The sequence below is a fragment of the Erinaceus europaeus genome, chromosome 8, assembly GCF_950295315.1.
Source record: "Erinaceus europaeus chromosome 8, mEriEur2.1, whole genome shotgun sequence".
Classification (NCBI taxonomy): Eukaryota; Metazoa; Chordata; class Mammalia; order Eulipotyphla; family Erinaceidae; genus Erinaceus; species Erinaceus europaeus.
This window is the reverse complement of record NC_080169.1, coordinates 2,571,034-2,589,763: the sequence shown is the minus strand read 5'-3', so window position 1 is coordinate 2,589,763 and position 18,730 is coordinate 2,571,034. Positions and strand designations below refer to the sequence as shown.

General features: G+C 41.7%; 1 protein-coding gene across 6 annotated transcripts in view; it reads right to left on the bottom strand.

The window, feature by feature from the left end:
* BBS9 (Bardet-Biedl syndrome 9) overlaps window positions 1-18,730 on the bottom strand; it is a 420,670-nt gene that overhangs the window by 326,275 nt on the left and 75,665 nt on the right. For 5 of the 6 annotated variants that reach the window (XR_009551114.1, XM_060195812.1, XM_060195813.1 and 2 more), the window contains one exon: window positions 2,730-2,904. The exons of the other annotated variant lie outside the window; for it this stretch is intronic. Coding sequence is in view for 4 of the 5 variants with exons in the window: in XM_060195812.1 (XP_060051795.1) it covers window positions 2,730-2,904 (175 nt within the window). In the remaining variant the exon portion in view is untranslated. The remainder of the gene's footprint in view (window positions 1-2,729; window positions 2,905-18,730) is intronic. 6 annotated transcript variants of the gene reach the window in all.

Below are 18,730 nucleotides of genomic sequence, written 5' to 3'. Positions count from 1 at the left end.
TGTTTTGTTTTGTTTTGTTTTTTTAAGTCATGGATGGAGATGAATTTAAGACCGGTGTGTTGGAAAACTAGCACAGCTGAAAAAGTGTGCGCCTCCCTGAGATCAAGCTCGGATGTGAAGGGATCTGCACGTCACTTCCTTCTGCGTCACTCCTGGCATTCGTGCAGAACTGATTCCACGCACACACTTCAGAGAGAAGTCACAGAGCGCTCAGGCCTCTGTGCTGTGGCCTCAGTGCGGGTGGGTGAACACGGCCAGTGTCACCGCTTGGCAGCAGTTAAGACACAGAACTGGATGGAAAGCTGAGAAGCAGATCTCCTTCAAGCTGCTTAAATCTGGGTAGGCCTGAATAAACAATACAGGTATTTTTCTCAGAGTCTCAAAATAGGATATTTTATTTATTATCAATAGAAATGGCACCCTGCTGTTCACCTCGCTGAGACAAAAATCATAGAATTTATAGAATGAATGTCATACATCTATCAATTCTGCGTAGTGATAAGCATTCAGCTTTTTTATTGATTTTTTTATTTTTATTTTCATCATTATTTTTACCAGAGCACAGCTCAGCTCTGGTTTATGGCGGTGCCGGGGTTTGAATCTGGGACCTTGGAGCCTCATGTATGAGACACTCTTTGCATAACCATTGTGCTATCTACCCTGCCCCTTCAGCATTTTAAATACTAGATAATTTGACAAAACATGGATTCACAAAATGTAAACTGTCACAAAGGAGAAACTGCAATCATTTGCGATATATACAATATGGAAATGTGAAGGCAAAAATTCACAGAAATTGTCTGGTGACCTTATATGTTCTTTCAGCCTGAATCACACAGCCAGAAATACAATTTAAGAACTATAACGACGCATCGTTGGGATACTTAAAGTTATAAATGTCATCAGCAAGATAATAAAACCACCAAGGATATTACAATCCTCCGACTCTATTTCAATTTTTCTATTATCTTTTTAGCACAGTTTCCTACTTTCTTTTCCAAATCCTTCCTTCCAACAACAACAGGAGAAAAAAAAAAAAAAAAAAAAGGAAGGAAGGAAGGAAGAGAAGAAGAGAGGAAGGGAGGAAAGGAGGAAGGGGAGGAAAGGGAAGAAGGGAGGGAGGAAGGGTGGGAGGTGAGAGGGAGAACGGGATGGAGGGAAGAGAATAGGATCCCCCAAAGATTCAACGCCTTGATTTGTGTTAAAATTTGGTTGGTGAAAATGGGACGAAAAATTATTGCAAAGACAATTCACCAAAATCAATAAGAATTTCCAGCAAAAAAGTGTTAGCCATTTACCTAAGGTCATTAACACCCTTGTTCAGCAGGGAAGCAATGACAGAAGCCAGACCTTCCACCTTCTGCATCTCACAATGACCCTGGGTCCATGCTCCCAGAGGGACAGAGAATGGGAAAGCTGTCAGGGGAGGGGATGGGATACGGAGTTCTGGTGGTGGGAATTGTGTGGGGTTGTGCCCCTCTCATCCTGTGGTCTTGTCAGTGTTTCCATTTTATAAATATTTTCTTTGATTTAGGCCATACTTGTATGTCCTGCCGGTACAACTCCTGTTTGTTTCAGCGTGACCCATAGAGGCTCCTTTACATCTTTTGTTTTTTGTTTTTTTTTTTCCATCTTAAATCAGAAAAAGTCCCTAAGCACCGCCAAGCACTTTCTCTGGGAGAGGGGAAAGACATCCCTGACACACATTGACTCCTCTTTAAATATTTTTTCCACTTCATTAGGGATTTAGGAGTTTACAGAACAGTTGTTGACATCAGTACAACGTCTCATCTCCATGTGATAGGTGTCTACAAGACAAACATTCTCTCCCCCAGTCTTGATTATTTTCCATCATCATGGCCCAGGACCCCAGTGCCCCTTTATCCCACCCCTTCCCCTCCTTGCCCAGCAACAAGAAGAAAGTTTGGGGATATAAAAAATGGAATACTATGCAGTTGTTAAAAATGATGATATCATCATTGCCATATCTTGGCTAGACCTCAAGGATACCATGTTGAGTCAAGTAAGCCAGAAAGAGCAGGACAAGTACTAAATGATCTAACGCACAGGCGGAATTTAACAAGCAGATATTAAGGAAAATACTTGGACTTGGCATGGTGTCTTGATCATTTACACCTTTAACAAGAATGTCAGGGGTTGGGCGGTGACACACCCAGGTAAGTGCACATAGTACAAAGCCCAAGGACACACACAACCACCCAGGTTAAATCCCCCGGCTCCCCACCTGCAGTGGAGATACTTCACAAGCAGTGAAGCAGGGCTGTAGGTGTCTGTCTTTCTCTCTCCCTCTCCCTCCCACTTCCTCTCTCAATTTCTCTCTGTCCTATCCAATAAAATGGCCACCAGGAGTAGTAGATTGGTAGTGCAGGCACTGAACCCCAGAGACAGACAGCCCTGCAGGCAAGAAAAAAAAAGTCAAATTAAGCACTATCATCCTTGCTGCTAGAGTAAGCACATTGGTCATCGAACAGTAATTCCAATCTTTCTCCAAGCCTGCCCTCTCAGATTTCTCCACCTCTCAGATTTCTGTCTTCCAAATACTTAGCAGCATTAGATGATATCCCGTAAGCCACCACAAATGTATTTTATCAGCAAAATCAGTCTCTTTTCCATTTGAAAACATTCAGGCACTTTGTGGAAAATGATTAATCAGCAATCAACACACAGAAATAAAATCACGATTTCAAAGATTCAGTTTAAAATCTTACTTGTAGCTTTCCACTTGTCGGGAGGAAGAGACAGTAATAAAGGAATCTGTACGGGAACTGTAAGCAAGAGGGCCAGGCAGAAGAGAACCGGGGAGAAACCTCCCAAAAGCATAGCTTTCCTGCTCAAACACCATCAGCATTCCATCCATAGACTGGATACAAATCAAATCTCGACCTAAAGAAGAATTAAAAATAACTAAGTGGCCTGTTTTTCTAATTACAACGATTTGAAATTATCATTTCACAATAGATATGGCATAGGTGATTCCCAAGGGCAAAAAAGAGTGGCCTCAATTTTAAATTGCAAACTGATGAGATTGTTACAAGTACACAAACATTTCCACCTTTTTTAATTACACAGAAGACGTCTGTAATTGTAGGCATTCATTTTCACTTGCAATACGCTAAACTCTCCATCTCAAGAACACAATTACAACTCCTTGTAAGAAACCATTGTCCCCAAATTCAGAAATAAAACAAAAACTGTTCTGTGTGTGACTACACTTCATAGTAGGTCAGTTTCATGTTTTCTTTTTTTCTTTTCCAAATTTTTCTAGTAAGATTCACCCCAAGGCCCCACCTCACTGAGGCTTTTTGTGGACAGGACTCCACTGTTCAGTCAGCTTTTGTTTTGTTTTGTTTTGTTTTGTTTTGTTTAGAGTGAGAGAAAGAGAGGGAGGGAAAGGGAAGGCAGAGACACACAGGAAAAGAGAGAGACAACAGCTTTATTCCGCGCATCTTGAAGCTTCTGGTGCAAGTGCTCCCACGTGGTGACTAGGGGCTCCAACCTGGGTCCTCAGGCACAGCAAAGTGTGCACTTTACCCCAGGTGAGGTAGCTCCCAGGCATAAAACTTTCAAGTGCCCAAGAAATCAATCAAGTACAAGACCACAGACATATGTTAGACAACAGATAATGCAAATAAGTATTAAACACTTTGGGGAGTGAAAAACCCCTAATTCCCTAAGTCACAGACTAACTGAAATGTTCTCTCATATCAGTCATCAAGTATTAACTCTGAAACTCAGTTTTGTAAACACACAGAGGTGATGGACTTCTACAAATGAGAATAGTATCCACAGTCTGAGAAACAACTAATAGCTATGCATTTTCCTGTTTCCTGTGTTAGTCTAGCTTCTAATGCATTATGTCAGGGAACAAAGGAGCAACATGTGAAGGGACCAGATAGAAGGCCAGTGCTTGATTTATCTTCTCCAGCCTACAAGTCCTATAGTAGCGATTTCATATTACTTTAGATATCAGGGCCAGCCTAATTTGCTTATTTTTTATTTTATTAGTTATTTAATATTGATTTACTAAATTATGAGATAATAAGGATATAATTCCACACCATTCCCACCACCAGAGCTCTCTATCCGGATTCCCTCCATTGGAAACTGCAGTAGTTCTCCCAAGGTCATAGATATGGGTTGCCTATTATTTCTCTATGTATATATATATATATATTTACCCTTTTTTTTTCTATGACCCTACCTTCTCTTCCTTTCTAAGTCACACCTCTACCTAGTACTACTTCCAAATATCCTTCCTTATACTGGTCCTTGTGCTTTGCGCCACCTGCGCTTAACCCGCTGCACTACAGCCCGACTCCCGACAAATATCCTTCCTTTCTTCTTCTCTCCCTGATGGAACTGGAGTTCAGAGCCTCTTGTTTTCTTTCCGTAACATTTCTTCCTCTCTGGAAGTATGGACGAAAATTATTTTAGACTTCTCTACTGGACATGGGTGTTGGCAGGTGGATCTATGCCCCCAGCCTGTCTCTATCTTTCCCTAGTGGGGAGGGCTCTGGGGAGGTAGGGTCCTGGGGCACACTGGTGAGGTCGTCTGCCCAGGGAAGGCAGAATGAGTAGCACCTGCAACTTGGTGGCTGAAAGGCAGTAAGATATAAATAGGACAAAACATTCAATAAATAGGAACCAAAAAGAAGGAATAGAGCACATAAGAATAGGTATCTTAGGGTGGAGAAAAGCTAGGAAGTCTAGTCTAGGTTTGTTCCTAGGTGCCCATGACTTGAGTAACTGCTTGAGCTTGATAGCTAACATGCAGGTGGACTGAAAGTATCGCCTGAGAAGACAGTGTCAGAGTTGAGAATAGGGCTAGCAAGCTAGATTTGGGCAGAGAACAGCTCCAAAACATGAAGAAAGTATATAAATACAATTAACTGTTTACCCTATCCATCTGTACCAGGGCCCATATGTATTCATATTTAGCACAGGAGTCTGTATAACCTCTGAGTTAATATAAAGAGTGCTTTTCTGGAGGTCGGGCGGTGGCGCAGTGGGTTAAGCGCATGTGGCGAAAAGCGCAGGGACCGGCGTAAGGATCCCGGTTCGAGCCCCCAGCTCCCCACCTGCAGGGGCGTCGCTTCACAGGCGGTGAAGCAGGTCTGCAGGTGTCTGTCTTTCTCTCCCCTTCTCTGTCTTCCCCTCCTCTCTCCATTTCTCTCTGTCCTATCCAACAACGAATTGCGTCAACAAGGGCAATAATGATAACCACAACGAGGCTACAACAAGGGCAACAAAAGGGGGAAAAAATGGCCTCCAGGAGCGGTGGATTCATGGTGCAGGCACCGAGCCCAGCAATAACCCTGGAGGAGGAACAAAAAAAAAAAAAGAGTGCTTTTCTGAAAAATCTTTAATTACAAGACCAGAAGCACCAAATGTGCAGATCTGAGACACTCAACCTAGCTACCTCAAGGTGCCAGGTTCAACCCTTGGCATCACCAAATGTCAGCGCTGAGCTGTGCTCTGGTCCTTTCCTTTTCTGTCTCTCATGAAAATAAATATTCTTTGCAATTTTTAAAATGCTAGCTCTATATAAATGAAAAATCCTTATTATTGTGCCTGATTTTGAACACAAGGGTAGTATTTATTCTATATGTCCATCACTCTAAAATATTCTGAGAGATGCTCTGGGCTGAATATTGTCTCAGCTTACGGATAGTAACTGGACACCCATCAGAACCACTCTAGGGGTCCTTCAGAAAGAAAAAGATGGTTTATATCATTCTCATTTTGAAAAGAATCCTTCTAATGTCCATATCCTTAAGATACTTTTACTTTAACCTTTTTAAAAATATTTTTGACATTTTATTTTATTTGTAGTATCTTTATTTATTGGATAGAAACAGAGAGAAATCGAGAAGGAAGGGGAGAGATAGAGAGACACCTGCAGTCCTGCTTCACCACTCATGGACTTTCCCCCTGCAGGTGGGGACTGGGGGCTCGAACCCGGGTCCTTGCGCAGGGTAATGTGTGTGCTCAACCAGGTGCGCCACCACCCAGCCCCTAATTTAATCATAATCTGGACAAGCAAAATAGCTCACTTGGATAATATACCTCTTTGCCATGTATGCTACTCAAGTGCGGGCCCAAGCCCCATCACGTTGACTGGACCATACAGAATAAAGACTACCTATCCAGGGTTACTGCTGGGACTCAGTGCCTGCACCATAAATCCACTGCTTCTGGGGGCTATTTTTCCCCCTTTTGTCATCCTTTTTGTTTTATCGTTGTTGTGGTTATGATTGTTGTTGTTGTTGTTGCTGGATAGGACAGAGAGAAATCGAGAGGAGGGGAAGACGGAGACAGGGAGAGATAGACACCTGCAGACCTGTTTTACCGCCTGTGAAGCGACTCCCTTGAAGGTAGGGAGCCAGGGGATCAAACCGGGATTCTTATGCCGGTCCTTGCGCTTTGCGCCATGTGTGTTTAACTCACTGTGCTACCACCAGACCCCCCCATATCCAGACCTTTATTACAGTGCTTCAGTAATGTGGTAAAGGTCTCTCCCCACCGCCACCGCCACCGCCACCACCCTGCAATCTCCCTTTCTCTTTAAAATTCTTAATTTTGGAGGCCAGGAACCTGGTTAGGTGTACGCATTACAATGTGCACGGACCTGGTTTCAAGATCCTGGTCCCCACCTGCAGGGGGAAAGCTTCAGGAGTGGTGAAGGAGAGCTGCAGGGGTCTCTCTGTCTCTCTCCCTCTCTACCTCCCTCTTCCCTTCTCAATTTCTCTCTGTGTCTATCCAATAAGATATCAATGTAAAGAATCTTAATTTTCGGGGGCCAGGTGGTGGCACACCTGGTTAAGTGCACACACTACAGTGTGCAAAGACCCGGGTTCACGCCTGGGTCCCCACCTGCAGTGGTGAAGCTTCACGAGTGGTAAAACAAGGCTACAGGTGTCTCTCCCTCTCTAGCGCCCCCTCCTCTCTCAACTTCTCTCTGTCTCAATCCAATAATAAAAATATTTTTTAAAAAAAGAATCTTAATTTTCCATTGCATATTAAGGATTTCAAAATTTGTATAAATTTACATGCACACTGTACATGCATGCTAAACAAACATATTCAGAGATAAACTTACACAAAAATGCATCATCTACTCAGAAATTATCAATCACTATTACTTTTTCTTGTTTTTGAAGTTCTCACAGTAAGATGACAACTTGGCTTTTATGAAGGCCTAAACAGGAAGCCATGGAAGACTGAGCTAAGTGTGTCAAGCCTCATTTCCAGCCAAATCTACTGGTGGACTTTTTTTTTTTTATGGGCAATAACTTTCAAAAAACAATGAAGCCACTATAAATTAAATCTCTGTAGATCAAGCCATTCACCCTCTGTCAGACGTCAAGGGCTAATAGCTAACGTCTTCCCAGAAGCCTCGCCTTTCCCCTGCCATCCCTATCAAGATGTGACCCCAGTCCTTAGTTCCGCCTCAGAAGTAATCAATGATTGAAATAGCTGGTTCTGTGTGTCTCATTCACAAAGGCAGGAGTATATCTAACTCGCCTTTCTAAATACAACAACTAGAAAACGCCTGACATGTCAGAGACGCACCAGCAGATGTCTGTTCAGCTGGGATAAGCTAGGAAGATGATTTATTCATCTGCTCCTCTCACACTGGCTGAGACTCTCTGTGTTTCTCATTCTGCATTTGAAGTACGTGAAAACGCTTTATTCATGACGATTCTGGCTGCTGACACTGGGAAAAATGAAGGGATCAATCCAAAACATTACTCAAAAATAAATAAATAAAGTCTTCAAATTACTGTTTTGGAAGTCACTTCAAAATACATACCAAAGTCTCCCCTTACAGATAATGGGAACAAAAAGACCAGTCCAGAGAAAGCATGAAACTTATGCAGCTCTGAGACAACAGAGGCAACAGGAAGTCTTCATCAAAGTGATGGCATTTCAGGAGTCACTTAAATGAGCCAGCCATGAAGCATACTCATGGTTCTTCCCATATGCTCGGCGTTAGATTAAGGACAGTACTGTATTAAGAAGCAGAGAACAGGAACAACTCAAATGCCTTTCACAGACAGTTAGTATAGCCACACCTTGGTGCTAAACCTTTCCCCAGCATGTTGATTACAAGCTTTTATAATTCTAAAAAGGGAAACAATGGCCCAACTTTACAAATAAGAAAACTCAAACCTGGCGCCTGGCAGTGGCACACCTGGTTGAGCACACATGTCACAGTGCGTAAGGACCTGGGTTCAAGCCCCCGGTCCCCACCTGCAGGGGAAAGCTTTGCAAGTGGTGAAGTAGTGCTGCAGGTGTCTCTCTGTCTTTCTCCCTATCTCCCCCTGCTCTCTTGATATCTAGCTGTCTCTATCTAATACATAAAAATAAATTTAAAAAAATGAAAAAGAAACAAGAAAAAAAAGAAAAGAAAACTCAAACCCAGGGCCAGTCAGTGGCTCACCTGGGTAAGTACACGCACGACAGTGTGCAAAGACCCTGGTTCAAGCCGCTGCAGGGGCTTCGTGCAGGAGCGGTGAAGCAGGGCTGCAGGTGTCTCTCTGCCTCTCTCCCTCTCTCTGTCTTCCCTTCCTTCTCAACTTCTCTCTGTCTCAATCCAATAATAAAGAAAAAAGGGAAAACTCAAACCCACTGAGCTTAAATAATGTATAAAATGTCAAAAAGGACATGATAAAGCCAGTACACGAATCAGAATCTACCTGGATCCACTATGGGCACATGTTCACCCATAAACAGTCCAAAAGGACATGATAAAGCCAGTACACGATTCAGAATCTACCTGGATCCACTATGGGTACATGTTCACCCATAAACAGTCCAAAAGGACATGATAAAGCCAGTACACGATTCAGAATCTACCTGGATCCACTATGGGTACATGTTCACCCATAAACAGTCCAAAAGGACATGATAAAGCCAGTACACGATTCAGAATCTACCTGGATCCACTATGGGTACATGTTCACCCATAAACAGTCCAAAAGGACATGATAAAGCCAGTACACGATTCAGAATCTACCTGGATCCACTATGGGCACATGTTCACCAGAAGGCTTCATTACCCCATGTTGATCACTTCTTTTTCTTTCAGTTGTGAGAGACAAAGAGAAGAGACAGTGATGGAGATGACAGAGTTGCAACATCATTTTACATGGTGCTGAGTGAAGGCAGACAGCATAATGGTTATGCAAAGAGAATCTCATGCCTGAGGCTCCAAAGTTCTAGGTTCAACTCCCCACATCACCATAAGCCAGAGCTGAATAGTGATCTGGTTAAAAAAAAAAAAATTGGGAGTCGGGCGGTAGTGCAGCGGGTTAAGCGCATGTGGCGCAAAGCCCAGAGACTGGCGTAAGGATCCCAGTTCGAGCCCCTGGCTCCCCACCTGCAGGGGAGTCGCTTCACGGGCGGTGAAGCAGGTCTGCAAGCGTCTATCTTTCTCTCCCCGTCTCTGTCTTCACTTCCTCTCTGCATTTCTCTCTGTCCTCTCCAACAACAACAACAGCAGTAACAATAACAACCATAATAACTACAACAATAAAAAAACAAGGGCAACAAAAGGGAATAAATATTTTTTAAAATAAAAAAAAAACAAAAACATTTTATACGGTGTGCTGGGACCAGCCCAACGCTCCACCTGTGTTACGACACGTTCTACCCACCACCATACTAGGTCACCACTCTGGCTCCACCAGAGTCAACACTTAGAGATAGTAAAAGTTGATTTATAAAATCCAAACAAATGGGCAGACTGAGTACCACAGAAAATCAGAGTACTTCATTACAGCCAACAATCGGGAAAAGATTTCATCACCAGAATAGGATATGTGCCAGAAGACAAAAGAAGAGTAGAATGAATAGGGGTCAGAGGGAAAAGTAGAGGAGATTTATGGGAGTGAAAAGGACAGATTAGAAGAAGGCAGGGGCCAGGCGGTCATGCACCACGTTAAGCGCACACAGTATGAAGCGCAAAGATCAGTGTGAGGATCCCGGCTGGAGCCCAGGGCTCCCCAGCTTCAGGGGAGTTACAGGTGGTGAAGCAGGTCTGCAGGTGTCTGTCTTTCTCTCTCCCTCTCTGTCTTTCCCATCTCTCTCAATTTCTCTCTATCCTATCCAACAACAACAGAAACAATAATAATAATGGGGGGGAAATAAAAGATGGACTCCAGGAGCAGTGGATTCGTAGTGCAGGAACCAAACCCCAGTGATAAATAACCCTGGAGGCAAAAAACAAAAGACAAAAGAAACAGAAAAAAACCAAGATGACAGTTGGGCTTGAGACAGTGCAACAAAACAGGTTATTTCAATGCAAAAGCAACAGAGTGAAAAAATGACAATACAGGAATGGTGTTTCCTTAAAAGATATTTCTTTTTTTTTTAAATATTTATTTATTTATTCCCTTTTGTTGCTCTTGTTGTTGTATTGTTGTAGTTATTATTGATGTCGTCGTTGTTGGATAGGCCGGAGAGGAGGAGAAGACAGAGGGGGAGAGAAAGATAGACACCTGCAGACCTGCTTCACCACCTGTGAAGCGACTCCCCTGCAAGTGGAGAGCCGGGGGCTTGAACCAGGATCCTGACGCAGGTTCTTGCTCTTTGTGCCACCTGCGCTTAACCCACTGCGCCACCGCCCGACTCCCCTTAAAAGATATTTCTAAACTATATAAAAAAGAACAAATATTTTAAGCTGAAATAATTAGGGTAGTTGGAAGATTTTGTTAGAATACCTAGTTATCCTATTGATCTTTTTTAAGATATTTTATTTATTTTATTTATTTTCCTTTTTGTTGCCCTAGTTGTTTTTATCATTGTTATGGTTATTATTATTATTGTTGTTACTGATGTCATTGTTGCCAGATAGGTCATAGAGAAATGGAGAGAGGAGGGGAAGACGGAGAGGGGGACCTATTGATCTTAATAAAAGAAAAAATAGCTGCTAGGGCTAGAGAGACAGTATAATAGTTATGTCAGAGGTTCCTGGGTCCACAGGTTCAATCCCAAGCACCACTAGAAGTCAGAGCTGAGCAGCCCTCTGCTGTGTCTGAGTCTCCGTGTCTCCGTGCATGCGTGCGTGCGTGCATGTGCGTGCGTGCGTGTGTGTGTGTTTCTCATTCAAATAAAATTTTTGTATTATTTTTTTTTATTTATTTATTTTTTCCTCCAGGGTTATTGCTGGGCTCGGTGCCTGCACCATGAATCCACCACTCCTGGAAGCCATTTTTCCCCCTTTTGTTGCCCTTGTTGTTGTAGCAAAATAAAATATTTTTTAAAAAAATAAGTAAGATTAACTGGTGTGATTTAAAATATCATTTCCAATTATCTGAGAACAGAGATGGGGCCTATCAAACTATTTTGAAAGACTTTTTTTGTAATTTCTTTATTGGGGAATGAATGGTTTACAGCTGACAGTAAAATACAACAGTGTATACATGCATAACATTTCCCAGAGTTCCACATAACAATTCAACCCCCACAGGTCCTCCTCTGCCTTTAAGTTCCAGGACCTGAACCCCACCCCACACACATACACATTGAAAGACTTTTGAAAATCATTATATTTCATTTCCGAATACAAAGAAAAAGCGCTGAGGCTGGAGCAATGAAGGCACAAATGTGTCACTAAGGCAAACTCAAGACATAAACATTTATTAAATAGCATGTTTCATTTCTTGTGCTAAACATCATGCAGTTAACACTTTAACAGGATGGCTAAAGTGGCAATGACCTGCTGAATAAAATGTGTGTGTGTGTGAGATTGTGTGTGTGTGTGTGTGTGTGTGTGTGTGTGTGTGTGTGTGTGTGTGTGTGTGTGTGTGAGATTGTGTGTGTATGTGTGATTGTGTGTGTGAGTGTGTGTGTGTGAGATTGTGTGTGTGTGATTGTGTGTGTGTGTGAGATTGTGTGTGTATGTGTGAGTGTGTGTGTGTGTGAGATTGTGTGTGTGTGATTTTGTGTGTGTGTGTGTGATTATGTGTGTGTGTGAGATTGTGTGTGTGTGTGTGTGTGATTGTGTGTGTGTGTGTGTGTGTAAGAGAAAGAGAGATTGTGAGATTGTGTGAGTGTCCCCTTCCTGAAAATCTTTCTACCATGAATATTTTCTTCCGTCGTTCATTATTATGGTCACAAGGGCCCTGTGGAGGGCAGTCATGACAACCGTGCGCTCCATTTCTCTGCTGTCTCTGTCTTCCTGTGGAATCCAAGCAACTGAGTAAGTGAAGTGGCATGGATGAAGGAAGACGACCGTCACTCAACATGTTACATGTTTCTGAGTCCCTCTGTGCTCATATTTCTTTTCTACATTGAGTAAAAATACAAGTGAAGAGATGCAAACATGACCTCTAGCCAAGCATATATTGTAGTTTAGAATACAGCTGTCAAAAAATATTTGGTCTTTCTCCAAGTTTGAAAAACAGCTGTCCAGGTAGTCATAAGGCAGACAGGAAACCATGAGAGGCTGTTATGTGAGAGCAGATGAGTCCAAGTCTGTGGAGCTTCCGAGTATGCGTACATGGAAACAAATCGTGGTATTGTTATTGCAGAAAAAATGAAATATTAGCTTATTAATCTGTATTACAAACCCAACTCAAAAATGATACAACATGTTTGCTATGATCAAGAAGATAAAAATGTTCAGAGCAGGATTTCAACAGATAAAGCATGAAAAAACAAGTAGTATCTGGATTTCCAGAGCTTGCATGACTATACATTTGTCATTAAGTAAAACTTCTATCATTTCTCACTCAGAGAACCACATAAATAAACTACTATTTGAAAATAATAATTAATATAATTGGTAATTACCCGATTAAAAAAATAGTGCCATTCTTCTACCTCTATCCTTCAAAGTCTTTTTTACTTGGGCATTCTAAAAGCAATTAACTTGTGGAAACAATGTAATATAAGTTGAATAGCTGAGCCTTAAGCAAGTCTAATTTAAAGTTCTGAACAAAAAGAGGAAATCAACAAATAGAATACATGTGTTGACTTACATAGATAATGTTTATAAATATCTGCCAGGGAAAAATTACACAAATTCTCAACTACTACTCGAATATTTTCACAGTAAATAACATCATGGGGTTAATTACTTTAAGACTCAAGAAAATAAAAATTCGTTCTACATATGAATGCTTCCTGAGAATTTGCCTTTTGACATTGTAATGTGTCTCCTTTTAAGAGGAGCTTTAATAGCCTTACAAAAAGCTCTGCTGGGTGTTCCATCAAGTTATTTATTGCAATACTTTCCCTAAACCATGAAAAAGGTTTAGAACATATTATAAAGAGATTTTAAGCATTCATTAAATTAGCATTATTCCTGATGGAATCAATACGAATGTAATGGATTTAAGAAGATCCTAAGCATCAAATTATTGCTTGCATTCCCAAGACATTGTCAAATGTAATGACAATTAAAGCTTTGGTAATAGAGTTCATATTCATTCAATAATTTCCAAGCACATCCATTGCATGGTAGCAAAGATACAGTCACAACATCAGAAAGTTCAGTGCAATATACAATTTAGAAGTTGAGCCATACAGCAAAGCAAAACAGGGGCCTATTAAAATCATTCAAACAAGGGGTTAGGCCGTAGTCAAGTGTGCAAGAGCCCAAGTTCAAGGCCCTGGTTTCCACCTGCAGGGCAAAAGCTTCATAAGTGGTCAAGCAGGGATACAGGTGTCTGTCTCTCTCCCTACCTCCTCACTCCCCTCTTGATTTCTCTGTGTCTCTAACCAAATATATAAATAAAATCTTTAAAGTGTTTAAAATCACTCAAATGATTACGGGAAAGAATTGAAAAAAAAAACTTCAGAACAAAGATCATCTAAGGCTGAGATTTCGCAAATTAAGCAAGTGTGCGGAGCTCACTACAGATCCTAAGGAAGCTGTGCTTGGGTCGTAGTGAGACCCCTGAGATTTAGCAAGGACACTGGGTGGACCAGAGGGTGCTAATGAATAGGACAGACATGCTCATTAGACCTAGAGGCAGTGGTGGGGAAACAGCTCAGAGAAACAGCTCAGCTGAAAGACTGTAGGACTTGAATGCCTGAGGTTCCTGCTTCCAATTCAAACACAGTATATACCAAGATAGTGTTTTGGCACTCTCTCTCCTCTCTTCTCTTCTCTCCTCTCTCCCCTCTCCCCTCTCCCCTCTCCCCTGTCCCCTGTCCCCTCTCCTCTCTCCCATCTCCCCTCTCTCCCTCTCTCTCTCCCTATTTATCTGTCTCATGATATAAAGAAAAACAGTTATTTAAAAACAAAAATTGAAAGCAAAGTCCCAAGTTGAGGTTGGGTTCATTGCTTGCTTACTTTACCCTTGGGAGAGCTAACCAGTTTCCTCACCTGTAAAGCAGTGGTATGAGGATTATATTGATCTGATGCCGCTCTAAAACTGAAATATGATTTTAAAAAATGCCTACCTAGTAACTGGTAAACATTCAGTCATTAGTATGTAGCAACTCTGGATTGCCTGCCTTCTCACAGGCTAAATGATATTATGAGAAATTCAAAAAAGAGAGAGAACTTCAGAGCAAAATAGTTTTTAAAAAATGTTATGAAAATCACACACAACCGGAAAAGAATTTTTCTTGCCCTCCCCCTAAAAAAATTAAGACTTTAAGGACTACTAAAAAAAATCTTCTAAGAATTTTAAGAACTACAGTGGTGACCTCTGGGAGCTAAGAGGGTAGAGACACAAAACATTGCTGGTGGGTGTGGAGCTATCTATACATTGTAATCTTATACTCCAGGAGTAACCCTAACCAGAAGGGAAAGACTTGTCTACTGAAAATTATGAGTCACTACTCAAGTAAATAGAAAAAGACACAAAGAAGTGGAAAGATACTCCATGTTCATGGGTTGGAAGAGTTAACATCATCAAAATGAATATACTAGCCAGAGTCATATACAAATCTAATGCTATCCCCATCAAGATCCCAACCACATTTTTAGGAGAATAGAACAAATGCTACAAATGTTTATCTGGAACCAGAAAAGGCCTAGAATTGTCAAAAAAAATCTTGAGAAAAAAGAACAGAACCGGAGGCATCACACTCCCAGATCTCAAATTGTATTACAGGGCCACTGTCATCAAAACTGCTTGGTACTGGAACATGAATAGACACACTGACCAGTAGAATACAACTGAGAGCGCAGAAGTAAGTCCCCACACCTATGGACATCTAATCTTTGACAAAGTAGCCCAGACTATTACATGGGGAAAGCAGAGTCTCTTCAACAAATGGTGTTGGAAACAATGGGTTGAAACATGCAGAAGAATGAAACTGAACCACTGTATTTCACCAAATACAAAAGTAAATTCTAAGTGGATCAAGGACTTGGATGTTAGACCACAAACTATGAGATACTTAGAGGAAAATATTGGCAGAACTCTTTTCCGCATAAATTTTAAAGACATCTTCAATGAAACGAATCCAATTACAAAAAAGACTAAGACAAGCATAAACCTATGGGACTACATCACATTAAAAAGTTTCTGCATAGCAAAAGAAACCACTACCCAAACCAAGAGACCCCTCACAGAATGGGAGAACATCTTTACACGCCATATATCAGACAAGAGGCTAATAACCAGAATATATAAAGAACTTAAAAATCTCAACAAGACAACAAATAACCCCATCCAAAAATGGGGGGAGGACTTGGACAGAATATTCACCACAGAAGAGATCCAAAAGGCCGAGAAACACATGAAAAAATACTCCAAGTCTTTGATTGTCAGAGAAATGCAAATCAAGACAACAATGAGATATCACCTCACTCCTGTGAGAATGTCATACATCAGAAAAGGTAACAGCAGCAAATGCTGGAGAGGGTGTGGGGTCAAAGGAACCCTCCTGCACTGCTGGTGGGAATGTCACTGGGTCCAACCTCTGTGGAGAACAGTCTGGAGAACTCTCAGAAGGCTAGAAATGGACCTACCCTATGACCCTGCAATTCCCCTCCTGGGGATATATCCTAAGGAACCCAACACATCCATCCAAAAAGATCTGTGTACACATATGTTCTTGGCAGCACAATTTGTAGTAGCCAAAACCTGGAAGCAACCCAGGTGTCCAACAACAGATGAGTGGCTGAGCAAATTGTGGTCTATATACACAATGGAATACTACTCAGCTGTAAAAAATGGTGACTTCACCGTTTTCAGCCGATCTTGGATGGACCTTGAAAAAATCATGTTGAGTGAAATAAGTCAGAAACAGAAGGATGAATACGGGATGATATCACTCTCAGGCCGAAGTTGAAAAACAAGATTAGAAAAGAAAACACAAGTAGAACCTGAAATGGAATTGGAGTATTACACCAAAGTAAAAGACTCTGGGGTAGGTGGGTGGGTGGGGAGAATACAGGTCCATGAAAAATGATGAATGAAATAGTGGGGGTTGTATTGTTAAATGGGAATCTGGGGAATGTTATGCATGTAAAAAAAAAAAAAAAGAAGTAGAAACGCAAAGCAGAAATTGACTGAGTTTGGAGTATGGCACCAAAGTAAGAAAGCAGAAGTACACTAGAGTTTGCAGTGAGTACCTCCCTAATACTTCCTCTCCACTTTTCCAAGCTTTGGGTCCATGATTGCTCAACAATTTGTTTGGCTTTGTATGTTAACTCTCTTTTCAGTCACCAGGTTCCAGGTGTCATCAGGATGCCGGCCAGACTTCCCTGGATTGAAGACCCCACTGATATGTCCTGGAGCTCAGCTTCCCCAGAGACCCACCCTACTAGGGAAAGAGAGAGGCAGACTGGGAGTATGGACCGACCAATCAACGCCCATGTTCAGTGGGGAAGCAATTACAGAAGCCAGACCTTCCACCTTCTGCAACCCACAATGACCCTGGGTCCATGCTCCCAGAGGGATAAAAAAAAAAAAAAAAAAAATGGTGACTTCACCGTTTTCAGCCCATCTTGGATGGACCTTGAAAAATTCATGTTAAGTGAAGCAAGTCAGAAACAGAAGGATGAGTATGGGATGATCTCACTCTCAGGCAGAAGCTGAAAAACAAGATCACAAGAGTAAACACAAGTAGAACCTGAGCTGGAATTAGTGTATTGCACCAAAGTCAAAGACTCTGGGGTAAGTGGGGAGAATACAGGTCCAAGAAGGATGACAGAGGACCTAGTGGGGGTTGTACTGTTATATGGAAAACTGGGGAATGTTAAGCATGTATAAACTATTGTATTTACTGTTGAATGTAAAACATTAATTCCCCAATAAAGAAATTAACATATATATATGCCATTAACTCACCAGTAAAGTGATTTTTAAAAAGAAGCAGGTATGAATTTATGAGCAGGCTATCCAAATAGCTCGCCGAGGTGTCTGCTAAAATGCTCTGCATTGTGCCCTCTCACCCACTCCCATCCACCAAATACCGCACGAGCAGAAGCCGGCCTTAACTACCCTGTTTTAGTCTACTTTAGTTGACCTCAGGTACCTTTCCCTAACCTTGAACTCAACAAGATTCTTCTACACTCCTTCAGTCCCCAGGACCCAACTCCAGGACACCCACACGACCTCTCCAGCTCTCTCTAGGCATTAATAACCCTCTGTTCATTTATAGCACATTCTGCATGGCTTCTGGCGAGTGCTGGAAGTGCTCTTTCTGGTGCTATAGCTAAATTTGGCACATCTCCACTCTCCAATGTCCATAAGATTCTTGAAGATAAATTTATTTTCACTGTTTTTTCATATTGAGCAGAGTTCTCTGTTAGCCCATGCGCACGTGCGCGCGCGCGCACACACACACACAGAGTTTAATTCAAACCATGAAAATAATAAACCACGTCAAACCATAGTACTGGGTGCCAAGATGTCAGTGATTATCAGAATGTCCAAAATGTTTGGCAATATCATCTATTCACATGAAAAGCGTGGCATTGTGCTTTTATACGTCCTTGCCTCCAATGGTTCCAAGTATACATTAGAGGCCAATAATGTTGAATGAACAGCTTCAAAGTAAACATGGTAAAGACCCTAAAATAATAGCTTTGATATTAGCATTCTAAATCACTGTTAGCTTTACTACTAGTTCAAAACACAAAGCAGAACTTGGACTGGGTTTGTTGTATTCACCAAAGTCAAGGACTCTGGGATGGGGGCAGGGGTGTTCAGGTCCTGGAACATGATGGTGGAGGAGGACCTAGGTGGAGGGTTAGAGTGTTATGCAGAAAACTGAGAAAGGTTACACATATACCAACTACTGTGTTTTACTGTCAAATGTAAATCACCAAGAACCCAATAAAGAAAAAAAAAAATTTAAGGAAGCCAGCAAAATTTATGTAAAAAAAAAAAAAAAGACAAAATATTCATTATGTCCAGCAAAAATACAAATGAAATGTTTAAGAAAAGGCACTCTACTCTTTAAAAAGAGTAGGGGGGAAAAAAGGCTAAAGGAAAGGTAATGCAAGAAAAAGAGAGGGGCCAGGTGGTGGGACACCTGGTTCAGCACACATTACAACGCACAAGAACCCGAGTTTGAGCCCCCAGTCCCCACCTGCAGGAGGAAAGTATTGCAAGTGGTGAAGCAGGGCTGCAGGTATCTCTCTGCCTCTCTTCTCTCTATCTCCCCTTCCTTCTTGATTTCTGGATGACTCTATCCAATAAATAAGCATAATTTAAAAATTTAAGGGGTGGGCGGTAGCGCAGAGGGAGATGGGCACGTGGCGCAAAGCACAAGGACCTGTGTAAGGACCCCG